Raw genomic sequence first — 23,342 nt, forward strand, 5'->3', positions numbered from 1 at the left:
TATTACAATTTATGAAAACCAGAGACGAGTTCAAGATTAAAAGGTATTAACGAAGGTTATTTGCATTTGCATTTCATCTTCCTCAATCCTCATCATCAGTTTAAGGTCAGTGTGTTGGTTTTTTCGTTTATTCCTTCAGTTTTGAATCTCCATCTTTATGTTTACTTTGGTTTATTTCCCCTTTTTTGGTTCCACGACAGTCAAATGTTAGTTCTTGTGTGTCTTCGTTTACTCTTGGTTTACTGACAGTCTCTAAAATCTCTCTTTAGTCTTCGAGTTCCAAATCTCTGTTTCCTGTAAAACAATTCCAAATCCCCCATAAGCCATATGGGTTTCTCTAAAGATTCAAGATTTCAGAGTTGTTAAGTTTTTCTATCATTTAAAAAAAAAAAAAATTGAGTCCTAGTGTAAAATAAAAAGTGTAAAAAAGAGGTAATTTAGATTACCTCATTTGGGTCTAACCACAAGGGTGTGGAAGACAGACGTCCACGAGGAGTACGGCCCTCGGGAGAGATGATTCTCCAGATTGACTGGGAGAGAGTTACATTCCACTACGGGAAGAAGATTCTCGGGACTTAGTGCTCGGACAATAGAAGATGCCAGAACCACACTGGGAAAGATTGTATTCCACTAGGGGAAGAAGAAGCGGCGCACGGAGACAGTCCTCCGGCGAGAAGAACATCCTCCTCGAGGCATGATGCTCGAAAGAAGCCAATGTAATTGGGTACCAATGTAAACTCGAACCCTGGTGGGAGTAGTTCTCAACTGAGAGACTCGACCACTTTGAACAGGCTCGAATTGGTGTCTAAACTTCAATTTTGTTTATACTTAAACGGAATCCTCGGGTAAAAATAGAGTAAACAAAGCCCGCTAAGAACCCAATAAACTGAGCCCATTAAAGTTTAATTTTAATTGCATTCTACAGCTGTGATATTTTTCTTCTCTTTGCTGTGTTTCTTCTCAAATTTGCCACAATCTAAATCAAGGCTTCATCAATATATCATATGATAAATCACCGTAATATCATTGGATAAAATGATAATTTGTTCACAATTTTCTAAAACCACTTAAAACGAAGAGACTAGATGTGTCATCACATGATAAAAGTATAAACCATAATAATAGGTGATAAACGAAACGATTATTTTGTTCACAAATCACATATATAAACACTTGGAGACAAAGAAACGAGCTATCTCAATGACCATTGAAACATCTTCACATTCATAGCAATGTCATCTTTGTCCTTCTCATATTTTTTATAAATTATATGATTTAAAACTAGCATATTAATTACAGTCTAGTGAAGACGAAGATGAATAATATAACAGTCTTTGTATAAGATTCAAACAACAATGACTCACAACCAAAACATGATACGACGACTACCACACTAAATCTCAATATCTTATCACTAAACGAAAGATCTTATGGAAGCAGAGAAAGTCTGGGATAAACTGAGAATCTGATTAAAAAAGAGGTAATTTAGATTACCTCAAATCGCCAACCAGAGAGAGCGCTCTCTCTAGATAGGCAACCCCTAAGTTAGGAATTCAGAACAAAGGGGGTTAGTTAAGCCTCCTTGCGAAAGCATAGCCACATAGGGGCACATAGTACTCGCTGAGGCGCCAAACATGTTGCAACTTCCTTTCTCAGGATTGCATAGGAGAGAATTGTCTCTCCATCGGTACCAATATAGATGTCGAACCCTGTCGGGATTAACTTTGCATGCTGAGTTATGACCACTTTGGTTGGGCCCGAATTGGTGACCTTACGTCTCTCTGCTTAGTACTTAAATTAGCTTTTTCACATTATAACCTAATTTATTCCTGGTTTAGTTCGGTTTGTTAAAGAAGTTAGTTCGGTTCGCTAAAGAAGTATATTTGTTTGGTGTTACGATCGAGTGTTTTTTTCCTTAGCGTTCTAAAATCATGCACCGGATTTTGGAACAAGGGAATGGCCATTGTTATTAGATATGAATCCCACGAGTTCATAGCAAGCAGTTTGACTGTAACGACAGAATTAAAGCCCACGAGTTCATAGCAAGCAGTTTGACTGTAACGACAGATTTAAAGCTTCTTTGGAGGGTTTTTGCCGGATTAGCATTAAAAGGTGTGGCTTCATGGAATGTTCTGCTTTTGTTCCTATGTGCAATGTGATTCTTGTTCGAAGCAATCAAGCGGTTTCGTCACATGGCATATATACTGGAATAAGGCCAAGCTGTTATCTCTGTAAGTCGAAACTCTAAGAGAATAAACTGAAAAGCTTCTTGTATTCACATTAAAGAGTTACAAGAAAAGGATTTATAGTAGAACTACAACTTAGCATTACTTCCTAAAAAACCTGCAACTTATTCAACAACTCCTACATGTTCGGAAGCCACCTTCCTATGAGTTGACTACTTCAAACTAGATGATAAAACACTTAAAAGACTAAATAAACTTGATAAAAGACTTCATTTCCTCCCCTAAACTGGAATACCTCCTTTCCAGTTTACACGTCCTTAGCTCTTACTCCCATCCTGCTCCTGAGATTCTTGAACACCTCAAGCTTCACATCCTTCGTCATTATGTCTGCTATCTGATCTTGCGTACCACAGTAGTTGAGTTGAATGATCCCATCATTCACCAACTCTCTTAGATAGTGAAACCTGACATGGATGTGCTTACTCCTTCCATGTAGCACTGGATTCTTTGACAACTTTATAGTGGAACTGTTGTCACAGAACATAACTGTTCCTTCCTCTTGTTCAAACCCGATTTCTGACAGAACATTCCTTCCTCTGCTTCTGTGGTATACAGCGTCACAATTGGTTGTTTCTTAGAGACCCATGATACCGCTGCTCCTCCCAACATAAAGACGTATCCTAAAGTGCTTTTAAAATCATCAACATCACCTGCATAATCACTGTCCACATATCCAACCAGCTTTTGTTCCCCTCCATACTTGTATTGAATACCAAAATCTCTTGTTCCCTGAATGTATCTCAGGATTCTCTTCACTGCAACCATATGTTGCTCATTCGGACTTTCCATGTATCTGCTAACCAAATTTACTGAGTAAATCAAATCTGGTCTTGTAGCAGTTAAATACCTGAGGCTACCAACAAGCTGCTTGAATGTCCTGGGATTCACCTCTTCTCCTGCTCCTGCCTTACTCAACTTATGACCTGGAACCATGGGATTCTTAACAGCATTGCACTTCTCCATCTCGTACTTCTGTAGAGTTTCTTCTGCATACTTTTTCTGATTTATGAATATCCCCTTTTCATCCTGAACAACCTCCACTCCCAAGAAGTACTTCATTTTCCCCAGATCCGTCATTGAAAACTCATTCATCATTGAGCTTTTAAACTCCTCAAGCATCCTAGTTGAGTTTCCCGTATAAATGAGGTCATCAACATAGAGACTTACAATGAGACAATGCTCCCCTTCCCTTTTGACGAACAGTGTGTGCTCACAGTAGCATTTTCCAAAGCCCTCCTTCTGAAAATAACCTTCAATGCGACTGTACCAAGCTCTAGGAGCTTGTTTCAGGTCGTACAACGCTTTCTTCAATCTATAAACCTTCTCTGATTCTCCACTGACCTCAAACCCCTTTGGTTGTTCTACAAAGACCTCCTCCATCAGTTCTCCGTGTAGGAAAGCACTTTTAACATCTAGTTGGTAAACAGTCCAACCGTTCTCTGCCGCTTTGCTCAGTATTACTCTTATCGTATCCCATCTTGCTACTGGTGCAAAGACTTCATGAAAGTCTACTCTTTTTTTCTGATGATAGCCCTTTGCAACCAATCTTGCCTTGAACTTATAAATCTCTCCATTCTCATTGAGTTTGGTTTTGAACACCCATTTTACTCCGATCACCTTAGCTCCTTCTGGCAACTCAATTAGTTCCCATGTGTTGTTTTCTTCTATTCCAGCAATCTCCTTTTCCATTGCTTTTCTCCACACTTCTTCTTGTGTTGCTTCCTCATAGCTCGTAGGATCCTCTATGAACAGTGCTAGTATCTCTCCTTCTTCTTCTGTCACCAAGAAACCAACCCCTTTAGTGTCAAAGTCTTTGAACCACATTGGTCTCCTAATCTCCCTCTTAGATCCTTCTCTGACAGGAACTTTAGCTTCTGCGATTGGTTCAGCCTCCTCTGCCACTGTATTTTCTTCTTCCCCAACTTGATTTTCTTCTTCTACATTCTCCTCTCCCACTGGTTCGATCTCAGAATCATCCCACACAAGCTCTTTCTCTCCTTGTTTTTCTTCCCAGTTCCAACCTTTACTCTCATCAAAGTGAATGTCTCTACTTATCACCATTTTCTTAGTTACTGGATTATAGAGACGATACGCCTTTGATTCTTTGCTCACTCCAAACATTACGCACTTGATACTCTTCTCGTCAAGCTTGATGTGCCTTTCATATGGTACAAGAGCATAAGCAATGCTTCCGAATACTCTGAGATGACTCACCGATGGTTTCTGGTTGCTCCACTTTTCCTCTAGTGTGATATCTCCTAGCGCCTTTGATGGACTTCGATTTAGTATATGAACAGCATATTGGACAGCTTCTGGCCAGAAACGTCTTGGAACCCCCATCTCTAGCATCATACACCGTGTCATGTTCATGACTATTCTGTTTTTCCTCTCTGCAATCCCGTTCTGTTGCGGTGTATATGCAGCTGTGAGTTGACGTTTGATACCATACTCTCTGCAGTACTCATTAAACTCCTGAGAATTGAATTCTCCTCCCCTGTCAGAACGTAGACACACCAAAAACTCTCCTAGTTCCCTTTCTACACCAGCCTTTAACTCCTTAAAGACTCTAAAAACATCTGATTTCTCTGACAAGAGATAAGTCCAACACTTTCTACTGTAATCATCTATAAAGTTGATGATGTACCTTTTTCCACTCTCATACACTGGAGTGATTGGTCCACATATGTCAGTGTGAACCAATTGGAGCCAACGAGTTGATTTCCACAAGCTTTTCCTTGGGATGCTTTCTCGATTATGCTTTCCTCTCATACAGATATCACATATAGCCTCTTCTGCTTCTTGACTCAGCTTTGGTAATCCAACCACCATGTTCTTTTCTGCTAGAGAGCTCAAGCCTTTGTTGTTGAGATGTCTGTATCTTCTGTGCCATAAGTTGTTTGTCTTCTCCATCATCTGTAGGCAGCAACCTTCTTCGGATTCTTTTCCATCTTTGACAACATCAAGGACTATGAACATCCGGTTCTTTGACATTATTGAGTGCATAATCATTCTCTTCTCCTCTTTGTGCCACACTTCATACACTCCGTCTTCAATAATGACTCTTAGTCCTTTCTCCTGCAGTTGTCCCACGCTAAAGAGATTGTTATTCAGTCCGGGTACATAATAGACATCTGAGATTACTTGGATCCTTCCATTGATCTCAAGTCGCAGCTTTCCTTTTCCGTCTACAGACATTCTCCTGTCATCTCCCAGTTTCACGTTTCTTTGAAAGGTATTGTCAAGCTCAATAAACCATTCCTTTGAACCACACATGTGATTGCTACAGCCTGAATCTAGGAACCAAACCTGTTCTTTTCGGTTTTTACCTCCTCAATTTGTGCCATCAGAAGCAAGTCTTCTTCCATCTCGACATAATTTGCTTCCTTGTCCCAATCTGGACATTCAGACTTGTAGTGACCCATTTTATGACACTTGAAACACTCCACATGTTCTTTACCACGACCTCTCCCTGGATAACCTCCTCTGCCTCTTCCTCTGGCTGAGTATCCTCCTCTGCCTCTACCTCTGATCAGTTTCCATTGATCTTCAATCTTCAGAACTTTCTCCTCTCCATCATGTTTGATCATGTTTTGCTCATGAACCATCAAGGAACTATGTAGACCATCTACCGTCATGCTCTTGATGTCTTTAGACTCTTCAATTGCACATACTATGTATGTGAACTTCTCAGCAAGAGTTCTGAGAATCTTCTCAACGATTTTCGAATCGGGCATGTCTTCTCCAAAATTGCGCTTTGGCAACCTCCATCACTCGTGAGAAATACTCTATCGTCTCACCATACCTCATCTCAATGACTTCAAAGTTTCTTCTCAGCCTTTGTAGTTGTGCACTCTGCACCCTCTCATTCCCTTGATGTTTCTTCTTCATCGATTCCCATAACTCCTTAGCCGTGTTCTTCTTGAGAATCGTTTTCAGAATCTTCTTGTCAATTGAGGCGAAGAAATAATTCTTCACTTTGTGATCTGTTACCGTCTTCTCTACAATCTTCTCTTGCAACTCGTTTCTTTGTGCACCTGACAGAACGGTTCCCCTCTCCTGACTTGGAATGCCGATTTCTATCAGATCCCACCATTCCTTTGACCGGAGAAAGTTCTCCATCAACATCGCCCAGTGCTCGTAGTCGCCATCGAACTTTGGTATGATCATCACGTCTTTGTCACCCATCGTTTCTCTCAGATTAGTAACAAGCTCTGATACCACTTGTTATCTCTGTAAGTCGAAACTCTAAGAGAATAAACTGAAAAGCTTCTTGTATTCACATTTAAAGAGTTACAGGAAAAGGATTTATAGTAGAACTACAACTTAGCACTACTTCCTAAAAAACCTGCAACTTATTCAACAACTCCTACATTTTCGGAAGCCACCTTCCTATGAGTTGACTACTTCAAACAGATGATAAAACACTTAAAAGACTAAATAAACTTGATAAAAGACTTCACAAGCGAGTTTAGTTTTGTTTACTTTTAACGCTTGTGCAACCCTATATATGAGATGTTAAAATGTTGCAGTAACTTCGTAAAACTCGATAATGATCCTGACGTTTTATTGTTGAATACACTTGTTGATATGTATGCCAAAGTCGGTAGCCTTATTAGATTTTCACTTCTTGTTTTCAAGGAAATAAAAGAGTTATGCCATTGTTTTTTTGGAATACTTCATGACATTAAGGCTTGGCTCTGGATTTAATTGTGAAGATTGATCAAAACGAAAATTCGTGCCAGCATGTTTGTTGTCTCAAGTTCATTAAAAGCGTTGTTTTTTTGGGATAGGGCTTGATGAAATGGGAACGCAGTTACATGGTGTCCTGGTGAAGTTGCTAACGTAGGGAATTTCGCCAAACCACATTACTCTAGCTAGTGAGCGTCCTCTGTGCGTGTAACCACGTAGGACTTGTCTTCGAAGCGAAACACTATGTTGAAACCCATGTAATCTCGGTTTGGTGTTAAACCGATACAAGATCACTTACGCTTATGAATGATGTGTGAGGCAGGGCAGGGAAACTAACTGAAGCGATGAGAAAATAAAATGCCGTTTGGATTACGTTTCTTGGCCCGGGAAGTGATAACAAGAACGTAAAGTTCACAAAATTTGCTGCAGAGAAAAATTAAAGAAAAGGTTCTTGAGCCTGAGAAATCAGGATCAAAGGTGCTTTTCAAGAATGGTATATAACCAGATGCGAGGATGTATGAGGAAGTAGTGAAGACTAGGAGAATAATGAGAGAGATTTAAATCAAAGACAAAAGCACATACTATTTCTGTATTTCATGTCCGAGATGGAACTCAATCCAAGGAGCAAAGAGACTTAAGAAAAGCTTGATGAGCTCAGAGAGTGTTTGAACAGAGTTGGTTATCGTTGGAGATAATCATATAGAAGATGCATGGTTTCTTGTTCTTGTAGTTGTAAAGATTAATGGTTGATTATTTGTATTTGTAAAATTATAATGGGACAATTGGTAAAATGATTAAAACTGGACCACTAATTGATTTTTTTTTTTTAAGTATTTTGATACATTTCTGAACTATATGACTGAAAAAAAACAACGGTGTAAATTGTAATTAATTATTTCGAAATAAAATACTATGTTATTTACACATAAGCTAAAGTATTTGTGAATTATGAAATTGACTTTATATATATATATATATAGAAAAAAAGTTTGTTGGTATTAAGGGCATCTTCAACTCCACTCTATTTTACAGTCAAAACTCTATTATAGAGCAACATTTGGTCTAACCCTACTTTATATTTTATTCTAAAATAGAGAAAATGATAGGATTGCTCTATATTATAGAGCAACTCTATTTTTATCTCTATTTTTTTACACTACTTCTATTTTTACCTTTAAAATAGAATAATACATTAGAGGAAAACAATGCTCTATTTTAGAGAAAAAAATAGAGTAACACATTGGAGATGATCTAAGTACTGATTAAAACTATTTTTTTGATTTTTTTGGGAGTGTAAAAGGAGTTGTTTGTTTGGAAATAGAATGAAAAGAAGATAGTTAGCGTCTACAAGTTGTAAAAGATACTGAAACGTGTTGACAAACTTTAAACGAATATCTCATTAGTCTCATGTCGTGTGTGACTCTCTGGTACGTACACGTAGAGATACAGCTAACCAAACAAGACTTGTAAAGCTAAATGTGGACTCCATACTAAGAACTACTTCCACTGTTCGTACGTATAGTTCTCCCATATTTCTTCTTTCTTCTTCTCACGTCGTCTTCTCCTAAACTCAAGTTGTAAGATTATTTTAATATTTTAGATTTTTTTTCTTTATGAATAATTTTAAAATCAAACCTAAAATATCAGGACCTACATAATTATGATATTTCAAAAGTATCAGTGATAGAAACTACAATATTAGTATTTTTTTATTAAAAAATAATTGGTTATAATTTTATTAATTGGAAGAAGAAAAAAAACATACATAATACTTTTCGAATTGATATATTTGATCCAATGTAAGCAAACACATATTTCAAAACAATAGGCATAGTAAATATCTTGATAATTATATCCCAAAGATAATTTTGAGAAATTTGATTGGTGTGTGTTAGTCTATGCATCAACAAATCATAGAGACAATTTTGTCGTTAGTTCTACAATCGCTAATATTGTCGATATCAATTTGGACCAAAGACAACCGTTGATCCATCTGTTTTCTTTTTTACTTGATTTTTTTCTTCCAAACGAATTGAAACCGTGTTTTCTTTTCTTTGTCGCCGTGCATTAAACTCTAGTCTCTATATAAATAGACCAAGTATGAAGTATTCACCATTGAAACTTATTAGAAATCCGAATACTTTCAAGAACTTTTTCGATCTTAAAACATTTTCAAGAACGGGAGAGAAACTAGCTAGAAAAGATCGAATTAAGGTCATCATGGTTAGATCAGAATTAGTAAGACGAAGATTCCTATCTGGAAATGAAATGGCGCCGGCGCCGGTGATTTCTCGCCGGACATGTTCAATGTCTCCGACACTAGAGACCATTTTCGAGGATGATTTTAATCATCAAGATCCACATTACAGAGTCGTCGTCGTAGGAAAACGACATCGTTTGTTTCTTCTTGTTCCGGCGATCATATCTGCCGTATCTTGTGCTTTGTTGTATAGACAAGATCGTGTTGTTCGATTTTCTTGAACATACATACATATATGTTATGTATTTTAATGTAACTATGTATAGGCTAAAGAGTTTTTTTTTTTAATATAATCTTATGTCTTTGTTTCAATTTATTGTGTTAATTTGGTCATTTGATTCACAAATAATAATATCAATTTATAGCATGTGTTTTATTCTTAATTAGTTCTTGGTTTTTTACCAATAGGACATTTCTGAACGTGGCTCGAATTTTTTTGACAAATGGATTCATATGCAAAAACGCGTCCTAGAAATCAACAAAACGAGACGGTATCAAATTATGCCGATAACTTATAGGTCTTTGGCCAATATATAACTTTTCGAAAACATGGTTAAAATGGGTGTTTTGACCTATGCAAAACACGTTTTCTTGTAAAACAAAATAAACCCGAGTCTTTAAAGTCCGAACTCTTTCTTGACCTAAAATCATGGATAGATTTTGTTATTAACAACACATTCAAATTACAAATCAAAGAAAGCAATCAACAGTCCTTGATAATCTTGTACAAGACAAAGTACAAAAGCGTAGAGAGTAGAAGAGGAAGAAATATCACAATCCGTTTAGGGGCCTTGACCGCAAAACTATCACATCTTTCTTCAAATATCGTTTCCAGTTTAGGCTGTGAGATGCTCTTCGATAATCGTCTCTGCTGAATCCGACGAGACATTGAAGGTGCAACCTCTCCCCATGTTTGAATAAACCTCATTTCAGTCGCCATTGATGCAGTTTTAGGAGTTTTGCTTGGGTTGAAATGGGCAGATGAATTAAGATTAAAGGTGTTATCGAAAGATTTTGGTTGTCCAATTAGTGGATGAGCACAAAGGAAGAAGGGCTTATATAGAGAAGGATTAGAAGACTTTTTTTAAAAGGTTATAAAAATATGCGAAAAATGTCAGTATCCAAAAATATCAAGTCAACACGTAGTAATCTCTTAAATTAATTCTTGTGCTAACTTTAGAGGTTCTAGAAAGTAAAAAAGGAAAAACAGTTGGTATAGATACCGGAATAAACAAACAAATTGTTCTTTTTATAGTGACATGTAAATTAGTTATATACTTATACATGTTGTATGTAAATAAAGATGTCATTAAAAGTTAAACATACTGATAAAAACGGTTATAAAAAAATGTGAAAATCTCGATTTTGAAAACAAAAAGAAACTAGAAAAGCAAATGTAGAATACTACTCCATTTTACTTAAATGCATATATTAATTTTTTTGTTTAGATAAAAATTAAAATAAGTGAAGTCAACATTTTTAGTCAACGTAAAACACAAAACAGAGCTTTAATAATCACAGTGGAGAAAGAATACAATTTCATCAATTAGATAACCAAAACCAAAAAAAAATCACAGAAGGAAAAAAAGAAACTTGAAACTTTCTTCAATGGCGAAAGAAGAAGAGAAGCGAACTCCACCGTCGTCGGAACCTCTTCTTCCTTCTTTGTCGCAATCTTTACCCCAACCCGAAGATCTTCCGCCGGAAACCTCTACTCCTCCGTCTAAGTTTGATCCTAGTCGAAGTAATTTCTCTAATTTTGTTTCCGCAACATCAAAAATTGATTTCTAGGGTTTTGCTTTCTGGGTTTTTTTGGTTGTTGCTCTTTCTTCAATTAGACTGTTGAGTTATCCTCCACCATTGTTAATCTTACCCAAAAAGCTCTCATTTTCTTAAAATTTCTCAATTCTAATCTGAACTCCTTTGGTACTAGCATAATCACGAATCTGACAGATCACTCTATGAAGAGAGAGCTTAGAGCTGTGATTGGTGTGAACAATCACTCTGTTTATATATGAATTTTGTTGGTTATAGCTTCATTAAGATCCTTCCTTGTTATGTTGTTGTTGTTGTTCTGTTCATATGAGTCCCTCACCACTAGCTTGCTGTGTTTCAATAGCTGTGCATTGTGTGGTATATTGTATCTAAACCAACTCCTTTGGAATTGATTCTGTTATTTTGAAAGTGATTGGGATCATCAAAAGGAAAGCTTTGGTTAAGGATTTGGCTGCAGCTTACCACACTGAGTGTCTTGCTCTTTGTCGAGATCTTCTTGAGCTCCAAAAGAGAAAAGACGAGGTTAGAATTCCAACTCTCCTGTCTCTCTCTATTCTTCATTGTGCATGTTTCTCATCATCTCTTTGTACATTGAAATGAACCTGTTATCTAAAGTCAAGTCCTGGTTTATCGTATATCGCATATGACTCAATGAATTGTTAAACCAAGGGCATGAAATCCAAAGTTGGGATTGAAATTGTTAGACTTGGAACCAAAACAGTGAAACTTGATGACAACAAAACTGCGCATCAGGCTAAACCGGCTTTTATGTGTTCTAAGTTTGCTCTTTTATTTTATTTGATGCAGCCGTTTCTGGACACAAAAGCAACTGAAGATCTGAGAAAAGAGACGTTAAGGTCTTCTTCCAAACGAGCTAAGAAAAAGCGTTATAAAGTATGTATGATGCCTTAATCTTACTACGTAGGTATGATTTGTTCATAGATGGGATTCTTATGATACTTCAGGTGATGTAAGAAACTTTGTTGGAAAAAAAAAATTGAAACTTTACAACACATTTACTAAGAAGAATTAGAATCACCCTTTCTAAAAACATCTCTTTAACTAGACCGAGCGAAAATCCGGCAAACCGGTCTAAGACAATCAATCGCAGCAACCGCCTGATGCTTAGCCTTCAAACAGAATCTCCGGAACCAGTTCGTGTCGGGAGCAATGACAACCATAGAAGACTGAAGATACATAGAAGCCGCTCTTTTCACTAGCTCGTTTCTAATGGCGATGTTAGAAGAATCCATCTCGGACAAGAGAAACCCGTCTTGACAAGAAGGAAGACAGTGTTGGCTGGGAGAAAAGAACGAACCGAATCCATCGGAACTTGTTGAGATCACGTCTTTCAAGCTCGTGTACTGGAGATTATTGTGATGATCATTGTCCTCGGAGATAAAGAGGTAGGGTGGTTTTTGCAACATTTGGAAACCTTTGTCTCCATGTTCGTACTAGAGTTTTGATGGTGGGGAAGCTGATGAGTTAAATATCTTCCCCTGTTTCCGACGACAGGTGATTCCTTCGATATAGCCAGTTTTATCGGAAAGGCCCTAAATTTTTAAGACTAACCACTTTTTTTTTCTGACGAAAATATAAAGGAACCTAGGGTGGTGCACATATAAACCGCACTATACCAAACCAAAGTTTTAAACCGAAAAATCAACCAAATTACAAAAAATCGAATTTAGTTCTAACTCAAACCGACATAAGAGATAAAATTATGTTATTTATTTGCCCATCGTTTTTAAATATACTCTTATTGAAAAAATCAGTGTATAGCTAACAAGTCAGTTAATTTGAATGGTAGATTCGGTAAGGGTAAGTAGTATATTCAGACACCGACATAAGACTCTAGTTAATTTGACAATGACCAGTGACACTGTCTTGTTGTAGTATTTTTTTTTGTAGTCGTTAATGACTAAAGTCGCTAAACTTTGCATTGTCATTGTCTCATTGATATTTCAGCTAATATTTTTAACCACTAACAACGATTAAACTTTTGAGCTATTATAAGATAATGACAGCCCAAAATGATGGAAATATATTGGGCCTTAACTCAAAGTACATTCTTGTTCAAATTATTATTTTGGAAAAATAACTTTAACCAGAAAACAATTAAAATTTGACATTATTTTTATTTTCGTCTACTTTAATCATAATTTTGAACCTCGATGGAAACATGACTTTGAAATCACTTAAACTATGCTATAACATGTATTATATTAGAAAATTTGATGCAAACAAATATATGGGTGTATGTTGTGTTGTGGTCCTTCCATGATTGTCTGAAAGATAAATAACCAATAAAAATCAAGTTTAGTTCATAGACTAGTATGAATTGATTTACATGTAATAGGGTAACAATAAATTAATTAGAGTTAATCTAATAATGGAAAGGTATATACCTCTGAGTAGACCTATCTTTCAAATCACAATTAGGGTTTATTCCATATAGAGCATATAGAGAAGCTTAATGGACAAAATTAATCATGAGTCTCATGACCCACTAGATTCATTAATTGTCCATTATAAAAATGACATCAACTTCACTTATATTTTAATGTGCTCTCATAAGTCTTAATCAATACACTTGAACCAATAGTTTAAGAAAGACCCCTATTCAAAATTATGGTGTCTAAATTTTTTTCTCCTCTTCTTTTGTTTGTACAATAAAAAAAAAAATAATAAGTTAAATCAGTCAAACTATATTTCGAGTTGTACGATTATTTTCTTTTTCGAATTTAATTTTGTTTTTTTAGATAGTATTAAAAAAGAATAGTTACGAATTTAGCCCACTTCAAATTTTGTTCGTTTTTTGCCAAAGAAATGTTTTTTTGTTTGAAATCAAGAAATTATTATTTTGGGGTTTATACAAGAGTTTCATACTGATCAAATAAACCATGAAAAATATATAGCGTGGAAACTTAGTTAACTACGTTATGTTCCTTAATGCAATTGGCATCTAATACGATAGTTCAATTATTATTTAAAAGGTATTTGTAATCCAGTGGCTTAAAAGTTGACCCACATATTATGATAGGTTGTTCCTAGAACCTAAAAAGCTTAAAACTCAAATATACTGTTATCTAATTTATTGTTATAGAGTTAAAACTGAATATTTTTTAAAACATAGAGTGATATTTTAGAGATTAATAATGGCTTAGCAAAGGAAAAATATCTAAAGAAGTGAAAAATAACTTGGCATTTGCTTTCATTCACGGCTATTTGAATATGTTCATCGATCTAGATATATCATACGAAGTCTATTTTTATGTTCATCGATCTAGATATATCATACGAAGTCTATTTTTATTTTTTTGGTCAAACATCAGAAGTCTTTATCATTGAAAAAAAATGTATATATAACTGTATAATAAAATAAGAGAAGCGTGTGAACGCAAGTCTTCTTCGTATGACATTATTTGATTTGTACATGTTCATTTGGTACTTAGACTATCCTTATTGTGTTTGTAAAAGGTTTTTTAGAATTTTCCTCTGACCAAAATAATAATAAAATAAGTAATGTTTTTAGACAAATCAAAAGGACGTTTCTAATATAAAGAATGTTGGAAACGTTTCTTACTTGATACATTCCTTTATATTATTAAAAAATGATTTAAGAAACAAAACTAATGAGGACAGTCTAAGAATTTCTATAAAGTTTAAACATAAAAAGACAAATTAACTCAAAATATAGACTAATAGTACTGGAAGAAAACTTCAGTTTGTATACATTTTTTTGTAGGGAGATATTGGTAATATATATATAGGCTCTGATTGGTAACGGTTGTTATTTATGACTTTAAAGACTTTAACTTTAAAATTTTAGCTGTAGAGAATTTAGCTGTAGATACTTTGACTGTAGAAACTTTTACTGTTAAAATTTGATTGGTAACAAATACTTTTAAAACTGAAGCTGTTACTTTTATTATTAAAATATATTAAAATGATGATAATGAAAATAAAAATAATTATTATTGAAATGGATCATAAAAGAAAGAAAAAAAGTAAGAATAATTAATGTGTAAAAATAATTTATGTAAAATTTATATATAAATTTTTGGAGAGCTTTTAAGTATAATGGAAAGAGAAAAAAATAAAATTTTATATTTTAAAGTTTGGTTTTGACGCCTTAAAAAATCTGGAAAAACAAAGAAGGAAAAAAAAGTGACTTACACAACTGGTTTTAAATGGTTTTGACGCTTTAAAAAATCTGAGAAAACAAAGAAGGAAAAAAAAAGTACCAATCAGGCCATAGTGTGTTTAGCCATTTTAAATGGTTTTACCTTGCACAATATATGTATTTAAGCATTTTTAAATATAAAATAGATTGATGTCGAAAATTTATATATATAGACTATAGTCTTATATTGTGTATAGCGAAGTGATACAATTTGTTTATTTAACCGTCCATTTTTTCAAACCAAATATATTTGGTACACTGAAAGACTATTTTTCTGATAAAATATATATATATATATATATATATATATAATAGTTTTTTTTTTATCAACTGGAATTATATTCTCAAAAGATTGTATTACAAATACTATTGGCCATTAGCCTCCATCCTATGCACCGAAGCCCTACAAATGTTTCTACTTATAAACAAACCTCTCTATCCTACGATAGGAAGTTTTACAAAAAAATATGGTCAAAGAACTAACCATAGCCCACAAAACTCAAAACCAAACAGACTCAAAAGATATTTCGTCTTGGAAGACAAGATTCATCCACATGGGATAGCCTCTTGCCACATACGAGTTGAGTCTATCATCATTGGTAACACTATTAGCGATTAGATTAGCTCCTCTGTCTGAGGTTGAGTTTTCCAAAAGAATTTTCCAAGCTCCGATTTTTGCCAAGGCAGCCAGAACTTCCCTCGACTGAAATCTGTAGGAGAGCCAAGCCGCTGGACGATTGATTGCCTTAGCCAAAGAGCCTTCCTGAAACGCAAAAATCACTTGTGACTCTTCATACTTTCAATAGCCCAAAGAACACCTGTTAGTATTGCTTCTTGATACTCCACAACCTGTGAGAATGCCTTTTTACTATGTAGAATAGCGTTTCCCTTATAGTCCCTCACTACTCAAGCACCACCAACCAAGTTATTTCTTTTGGACCACAATATACCTATATTACACTTAAGCCAGTCTCGAGGAGGGGGTAACCAAGCATTACTCACTCGAATGATACCCCCTGACTTATTAAACCCCCCTTACCAGTGTACACACCAACTGGGGACTCTTCCTTTTCATTGACTCTTTGAGCTTCCATCCACTCAAAGCAGTCTTCTTTGGCTTTCTGAGACGTATCCAAAGGAGAGAAACACACCCCTTTGAAAGCCACTTGATTCCTATTTTTCCATAGCCTCCATAGGACTCAAGGGAAAGATTTCCTTATTGAATCCGGCCAAATTTTGTTCCCCTGGTTTTCTAAAAGATAGTGAATGTTTGAGAAAACCGAACCATTGTGGAAACCATGTTCTGGAGAGGGAATGCCAGCTAGAGCCCAGACTTGTCTCGCCACCGCACATGTGAAAAGGACGTGATTTATAGTTTCACCTTCGTTCCCACATATCTGACATATGTTATCCCCGGACATTCCTCTTTTATTTATCGCCTCAACAACCAGTAATGCTCCAGAAAAGATTTTCCAGAGGAAAACTTTTAGTTTTGGATCAGTGGGAATCTTCCACACTTAAGCTTTCAATGGATTGGTGGAAGGGAGTTGGTTTGCATGTTCTCTAGTAGCCTTGTTGTTGGATTGAGAAGCCAACCAGTAAGCGGATTTTACTGAGAAAACGCCGCTTTTATTGAATTTCCAAGAGTAGAAATCTTCAATATCAGTAGTCGGTTTAATCTTTATGATTCTCAGTATGTCAGCAGGGAAAAATTATCCTGCAGCTTAAGTTGATCCCAGGTCCTTGTTCTTCTATCAATCAAATCAGAGACCCTGAGGTTAGGATCAAAAAACGTATTTTTCCTCCATGGAAGTCTCTTTTCACCATCTTCCAGCCAATTGTCCATCCAGACTCTTGTAGACTTCCCATTACCAATGTTTTTGACTAGACCTTTCATCAGAAGTTCTCTACCGTACAAGATACTCCTCCAAGCAAAGAAAGGCCTTTTGCCTAGCTTGGCACTCAAAAAATCCGACTGAGGAAAATATTTGCTCTTCATTACCTGAGAAAACAAGCAGCTCGGGTCTTGAAAATTTCCACGCTTGTTTGGCTAGAAGAGCATGATTGAAGATCTGAATATCTCTAAACCCATTCCTCATTGGTCCTTAGGCAGACAAAGTTTATTCTACCTTTGCCAGTGAATCTTGCTCCTATGATCTGAGGTATGCCACCAATAATCTGTCATCACACTTGAGAGATTGGCAACCGTCGTTTTGGGAAGCTTGAAACAGGACATCACAAAAACTGGCATGGCCAAAGCTACTGACTTAATTAAGACTTCCTTGCCACCCTGTGATAAGGATTTAGCATACCAGCAACTCGTTTTAGTTTTCACCCTATCTTTTATGTAGTTCAAGAGCTGGATTTTTGACCTACTAAAACACTCTAGCATTCCCATATAAGAACTTGCACCACCTTCTTTATGTATCCCCATCTTGTACTGAATCCCTGCTTTTAATTGGGGATTAACATTTACACCAAAGGTGATAGAGGATTTTTGCAGATTGACCATCTGTCATGTTGCTTTTCCATACCTCTGAAGGATCGACTGTAAAGCGTGACTTTGATCCATGGTTGCTTTACACATGAACAAACTGTCGTCTGCAAAGAGTAAGTGATGTACTTCAGGATCTCTGTCATCAAACCTGACACCTTCGATCTTACCTTTCCTCTGAGCTTTATTTAACATATAAGATAATCCTTCGGTACACAGATCGAAGAGAAACGAAGATAGGGGGTCTCCCTGCCTTAAACCTCTCTAAGGAACTATCAACCCAAAAGGTTGATCATTGATGAGGATCGAGAAAGAAACAGAGCTCACACAACACATGATCCACTCTATCCACTTACGATGAAAACCAACAACACCCAAAAGAGATTGTAAATAACTCCACTCGACCCGATCATATGCTTTAGACATGTCTGTCTTCACCGCCATGAAGTTATCCGGAAAAGCTTGTCTTCCACTTAAACTGTGCACCATTTCATGTGACACCAGGATGTTGTCTGTGATTAACATTTCTGGAACAAATGTTGTTTGATTGATAGACACTATGTGAGGCAAAAAAGGCTGTAACCGATTCACCAGGACCTTAGAAATGATTTTATAAATGACAGTACACATACTGATTGGACGAAGATCATTCATCTCTGTAGGATGATGCGTTTTTGGTAGGAGGAAAATATGAGTGAAGTTCCAATCCACTGGGAATTAACCATAGTTAAAAAAGCTTTGAATCTCCTTCGTAATTTGACCCCCTACCGTAGACTAATTGGACTGGAAAAAAGTTGCAGACATCCCATCTGGTCCATAAGCATTGGAAGCATCAATAGCAAATAGGACTGATTTTATCTCATCCACTGTTACTCTTTGAATTAAACTCTCATTCATATCTTAAGAGCAAGCGCATCGGTTATCCTCTAAGGATGTCTTTTTGTTTTTTAATAATAATAATAAAAAAAAGATTTATTCGTGATATTTCGCTGATCTGTGTCTCTGCACAACTCAAATTAGACACTCACAGACCCTTTACGTGTCAAAATTGTTTTGGTTGCCTTTGTTTTTTTTATTTTGTTGTTTTCTTTATTTCTGGATAAGCTTCTCTCTCCTTTGATACAAATGAAAGTTCGAAGGCGAAACAGATTTTCCAAAACTTGATTCACAACCCAATCGAAGATCTCATCGATTTCCATACAAAATTGATGTCTCCTCATCGTCTTCTTTTGATATCCGATTCCTCTTAGTTCTTCTCTGTTAGGTAAGAAGCTGATTTGTTTGACACAATCAAAGTAATTTCTGAATAATTTTTGTTTCCTACAAGTCCGTATACATCTGGGTTTCTATATGAATCTGTTTGTTTCAATAGGTTTTGAGTAGAATTTGTTTTGCAAGAATCTATTTTGAGTAATCTGGGTTTTGAGGAGCTATTTTTGGGTATTAATCTTTTGATTTGTGAGATAAAAAATTGAAAATTGGGATTGTAAAGCAGAAGTAATGAGCTCCAATGGCGGTGGCGACGTCTACAGCAGCAAAAGCTTTTGGTGAGTCTCACTCAAATTACTTATCCAATTTTGTAATTTTCAGAGTTCTATGTTTGAATTGTTTTTGAGAGGTTTATCGGGTTTGTTTTTAGATGATCCGCGAGAGCTATAAAATGACTTGCAGTTGGAGAATTGGAGGCTACGAATGTCAAGTTTCGATGGGACTGAAGCCATTGGAGTGGGTGTCTTAGTCGAAGGTTTGTTATTCCTCAGACTTGTATCTATTTTAGCTTCAGCTTTGTTTCTCTTCTTACGATTCTTAAACATTAAAGATGTTTATTCAGTTGTTGGTTGAATTATATTGCTTGCTGGAACAAAATTTAGGGAATAAAATTGTCAAAACTATAAACAAGAAACAGAAAGTCTTACATTGTGTTTTGTGGATGTTTTGCTTTAGTTGTTGGCCTCATATAACATTGCGGTTACATTGTACAAAACTTAGTTAAAATAGTCTTGATTCGCCTATTGTTTTGGTTACCTTGTAAGTCTTTGTTTAACTTTTGTTTGGTTGTTGACATTGATAGCTTGTTTTGTCACACTTTAAACACTAATTGCTTGGTAGTTGTAATAGTTAAGCACTTATTGTCGAGTAAGTGCTTAAACTCAATGCTAGGTAGTTGTGTGTTATGTCACACTTAAACACAACAAACAGTTGAACCTTACCTAACCACTTTACCATAAACACAACAACCAAACACTAGAAACACTTAAACGCTTGAACTCTATATATGCCGCTTGTTGTTCTCTATCCACCAAACCAATTCTTCTTTTCTCCATCTTTCATATAGATTAGGCTATGGGTTCGAGCAATTCTTATAGTTTAGCTCGAAACTTTACCAACCTCTTGAATAGCCAACAAGAGATGAATAATCCAGAATCTCTTCCTTCTTTTTCTCCTCCTATTCAAATAAGCTCATCACCTATCCCTCAATTCAGTTCACAAGATGTACAAGACCTATATGATAACACAAGAGAAGCTAGACACAGATGGACTCCGCAAGAAGATGTTGTCTTGATCAGTGGTTGGTTAAACACCAGCAAAGATCCAGTCGTGAGCAATGGGAAAAAGCTAGGTTCTTTTTGGGATCAAATAGCATTCTATTATGGAGAAAGTGAAGCAGTAGCGGGTAAACCAAAAAGAGGAGCCAGTCAATGTAAGTAGAGTTGGAATAAAATCAATGAGACTGTCAACAAGTTTGTAGGATGCTACAACCAAGCTTCGAGTCGGAGAAGTAGTGGCCAGTCTGAAGATGATGTTCTCCAAATGGCAAACGAGTTGTACTTCAATGATCAGAAATTGAAGTTCAACCTAGAGCATGCTTGGAGGGAGCTACGCCACGAACAGAAGTGGTGTACTTCTAATGCTTATAGAGGATATGAAAACTCCAAAAGAACTAAGCTTGATGTGAGTGGCACATACTCCTCAAGCTCAAATACAACATCTCGTGTTGAGGAAGAAACTGAAGAACGCCCTCCAGGTATTAAGGCATCCAAAAGCAAAACAAAGAAAACTGCTCGCGGTGAAGCTACTCAAGGTGATTCCTTGCAAAAGTTACAGCAGGCGTGGGAGATCAGAGAGAAAGAAATTGCTGCGAGAGAAAGAATATCAAAGCAGTGATTTCTAGAGATTCTCGTCGGTAGAACTGATCTATCCGAACCTGAACTCAACCTGAGAAAGAAGCTAGTAGATGAGATGTTAGGATAATTTGGTTACTAATTATTCTAATCCTATGTTTCATGTTTGTGTCTTAATTATTGTCTTGTTTAGGAGCCGTTTACTAATCCTGAAATCAATCTTCTTGTTTGTGTCTTGTTTATGAGTCGTTTCTATTAATGAAATCCTATGTTTCATGTTTCTTTTTATTTGTGTCTTGTCTATAAGGTGTTTTTATTACTCAAATCCTTGTAAACAATATTGGTGATGTTTTGCTATATGTGTTCGTGTTCCAAACGTAACAGGACAATGTCTCAGATTCAGAACAATAAACGTAATTGGTATGTTTCTTTTTTTTTTGTGAAGAAAAACATGTGTGTGTTCGTTTTATGTTTTATTAGCAATGGAACAAGAATCTCAGCTATATGTTTTGTTATGCTAGGTTTGTTTCTTCCTTTTTTGTGAAGGAAACATGTGTGTGTTTTTGTGGTCTGATTGTTTATGTTATGTTATGCAGCGAACCCGTGATTGGGAGCAGTCGACACAAGACAACAATAAAATCAAGAAAGACAACCCGTGATTGGGAGCAGTCGGCACAAGACAACACTCCAATATGCTTGTTTTTTGCTAACCCGTGTTTCTGTCAGCTCCATGGTTTGTTTTTTGTAACCCGTGAACAAGACAACCAGTGGCTAATTTGTTTTTTTCCTTTCCCAACTTGTAGTTGAATGACCGTGTATATATAGTTTTCATAATCGGCTTCTCTATTTTGTAAAAACTCCCAATGCAGTCTACTTCTTTCTTTTAAGTTTCACATCTTTTCTCCCAAATCTCTCTTACTAGCTCCCTATTTTTTTATTTCTCACCATAAAATATCTTTCTGCTGGGAATTAAATATTTCTATGACATGTCATCTCCAAATTAGATGATGAGTAAGATGAAATGTTTGATGGATACTTTGATAGTCTAGTTCAAAATTGCCTAGATGATTATGGCAATGATCAACAACCAACTAGTTCAAGGCCGCCAAGAGCTTTTATTGAAAGAGACCGCAAGGAAGGGCACACTCGTTTATGAAATGATTATTTCAGCGAAAATTCTACTTACTCTCACGCTAGTTTCCGTCGTCGTTTTCGAATGAACAAGTCATTGTTCATTCGTATTGTTGATGCACTATCCAATGAAGTATCATATTTCCAACAAAGAAGAGATGCTACGGGAAGGTTGGGTCTGTCTGGATTACAAAATTGTACAACAACCATTCGTTTATTGGCATATGGTTGTGCAGCAGATGCGGTGGATGAATACCTCCGCCTCGCAGGTAGCACCGCAAGGCTATGCTTGGAAAATTTTGTGGAGGGAATTATATATTTGTTTCAGGATACGTACCTAAGAAGACCTACGGCAGAGGATCTCCAACGATTACTCAATCAAGGAGAGGCACACAGATTTCCCGGGATGATAGGAAGCATTGATTGTATGCATTGAGAATGGAAGAATTGCCCAACAGTTTGGAAAGGTCAATATTCTCGTGGATCTGGAAAGCCTACAATCGTTTTAGAGGCTGTGGTTTCGCAAGATCTCTGGATTTGGCATGCATTTTTTGGACCTCCAGGTACTTTAAATGATATTAATGTCCTTGACCGTTCACCAGTTTTTGATGACATATTAGAAGGTCGAGCTCCGAGAGTAGATTACTTTGTCAATAGTCGACATTACAATATGGCTTACTACCTCACTGATGGTATATATCCGAAATGGGCAAAACTCATCCAATCAATTTCACTTCCACAAGACCCGAAAGCATCATTATTTGCTCATTATCAAGAAGCTGCCCGAAAAGATGTTGAACGTGCTTTCGGGGTTTTGCAAGCTCGATTTGCAATTGTAAAAAATTCCGCCCTTTTTTGGATAAGACAAAAATAGAAAAGATAATGAGAGCATGTATCATATTGTGTAGAAGATGAACGAGATGGATACAATCTGTACAATGTCGCAGAATTCCATCAAGAAGAAGAAAGCGAGACTTCACGTGTCAATTTAACATATTCTACAGAAATGATTGCCGATATGAACAATGTGATGAGCGCTTGGAATCAAGTTCGTGATAGAAAGATACATTGACGGTTGAAAGCTGATTTGGTTGAACATATTTGGCAAAAATTTGGCACAACTCAAAATTAACCAATGTTAATTAAGTTATTGATAATGTTTTTATATGTTTCTATTATTCTATGTTTTTTTTATTGTAATATATGTTTGAATTGTTTTTATAATGTAATATATTTGTTTTTTTAATAAAATGTATTATACTATAACTACAGTTTCTAGTTTTATTTTCTTAATATTGTACACATTATATACCAACATTTATAACATTATAAAATATACTTAAAACACAATTTTAATAAAATTTATATAAGACACCCATGTTTAAGAATGACTAATGGGAGGGGGGAAATTAAAACAATGGCATGAGAATCAAAACAT

The 23,342-nt window shown here is 36.0% G+C and overlaps 3 protein-coding genes and 1 long non-coding RNA gene across 4 annotated transcripts; 3 read left to right on the forward strand and 1 right to left on the reverse strand.

Annotated features, from left to right (window-relative positions):
- On the forward strand, positions 9,032-9,562 carry LOC104723222. Its single transcript, XM_010441555.2, has one exon. The coding sequence runs from the start codon at positions 9,036-9,038 to the stop codon at positions 9,414-9,416; it is 381 nt and encodes a 126-aa protein (XP_010439857.2). The 5' UTR covers positions 9,032-9,035; the 3' UTR covers positions 9,417-9,562.
- On the forward strand, positions 10,729-11,986 carry LOC104723223. Its single transcript, XM_010441556.2, has 3 exons — positions 10,729-10,939; positions 11,381-11,493; positions 11,779-11,986. The coding sequence occupies exons 1-3, from the start codon at positions 10,804-10,806 to the stop codon at positions 11,881-11,883; spliced, it is 354 nt and encodes a 117-aa protein (XP_010439858.1). The 5' UTR covers positions 10,729-10,803; the 3' UTR covers positions 11,884-11,986.
- On the reverse strand, positions 12,011-12,508 carry LOC104723225. Its single transcript, XM_010441557.2, has one exon. It carries the CDS (start codon positions 12,396-12,398, stop codon positions 12,030-12,032), a length of 369 nt encoding a protein of 122 aa, XP_010439859.1. The 5' UTR covers positions 12,399-12,508; the 3' UTR covers positions 12,011-12,029.
- Positions 19,057-21,524, forward strand: LOC104723226. The gene is made up of 3 exons (XR_757305.2): positions 19,057-19,198; positions 19,291-19,395; positions 21,370-21,524. It is a non-coding gene; the product is annotated as an uncharacterized LOC104723226 (long non-coding RNA).

Source organism: Camelina sativa, chromosome 11, assembly GCF_000633955.1.
Source record: "Camelina sativa cultivar DH55 chromosome 11, Cs, whole genome shotgun sequence".
NCBI lineage: Eukaryota > Viridiplantae > Streptophyta > Magnoliopsida > Brassicales > Brassicaceae > Camelina > Camelina sativa.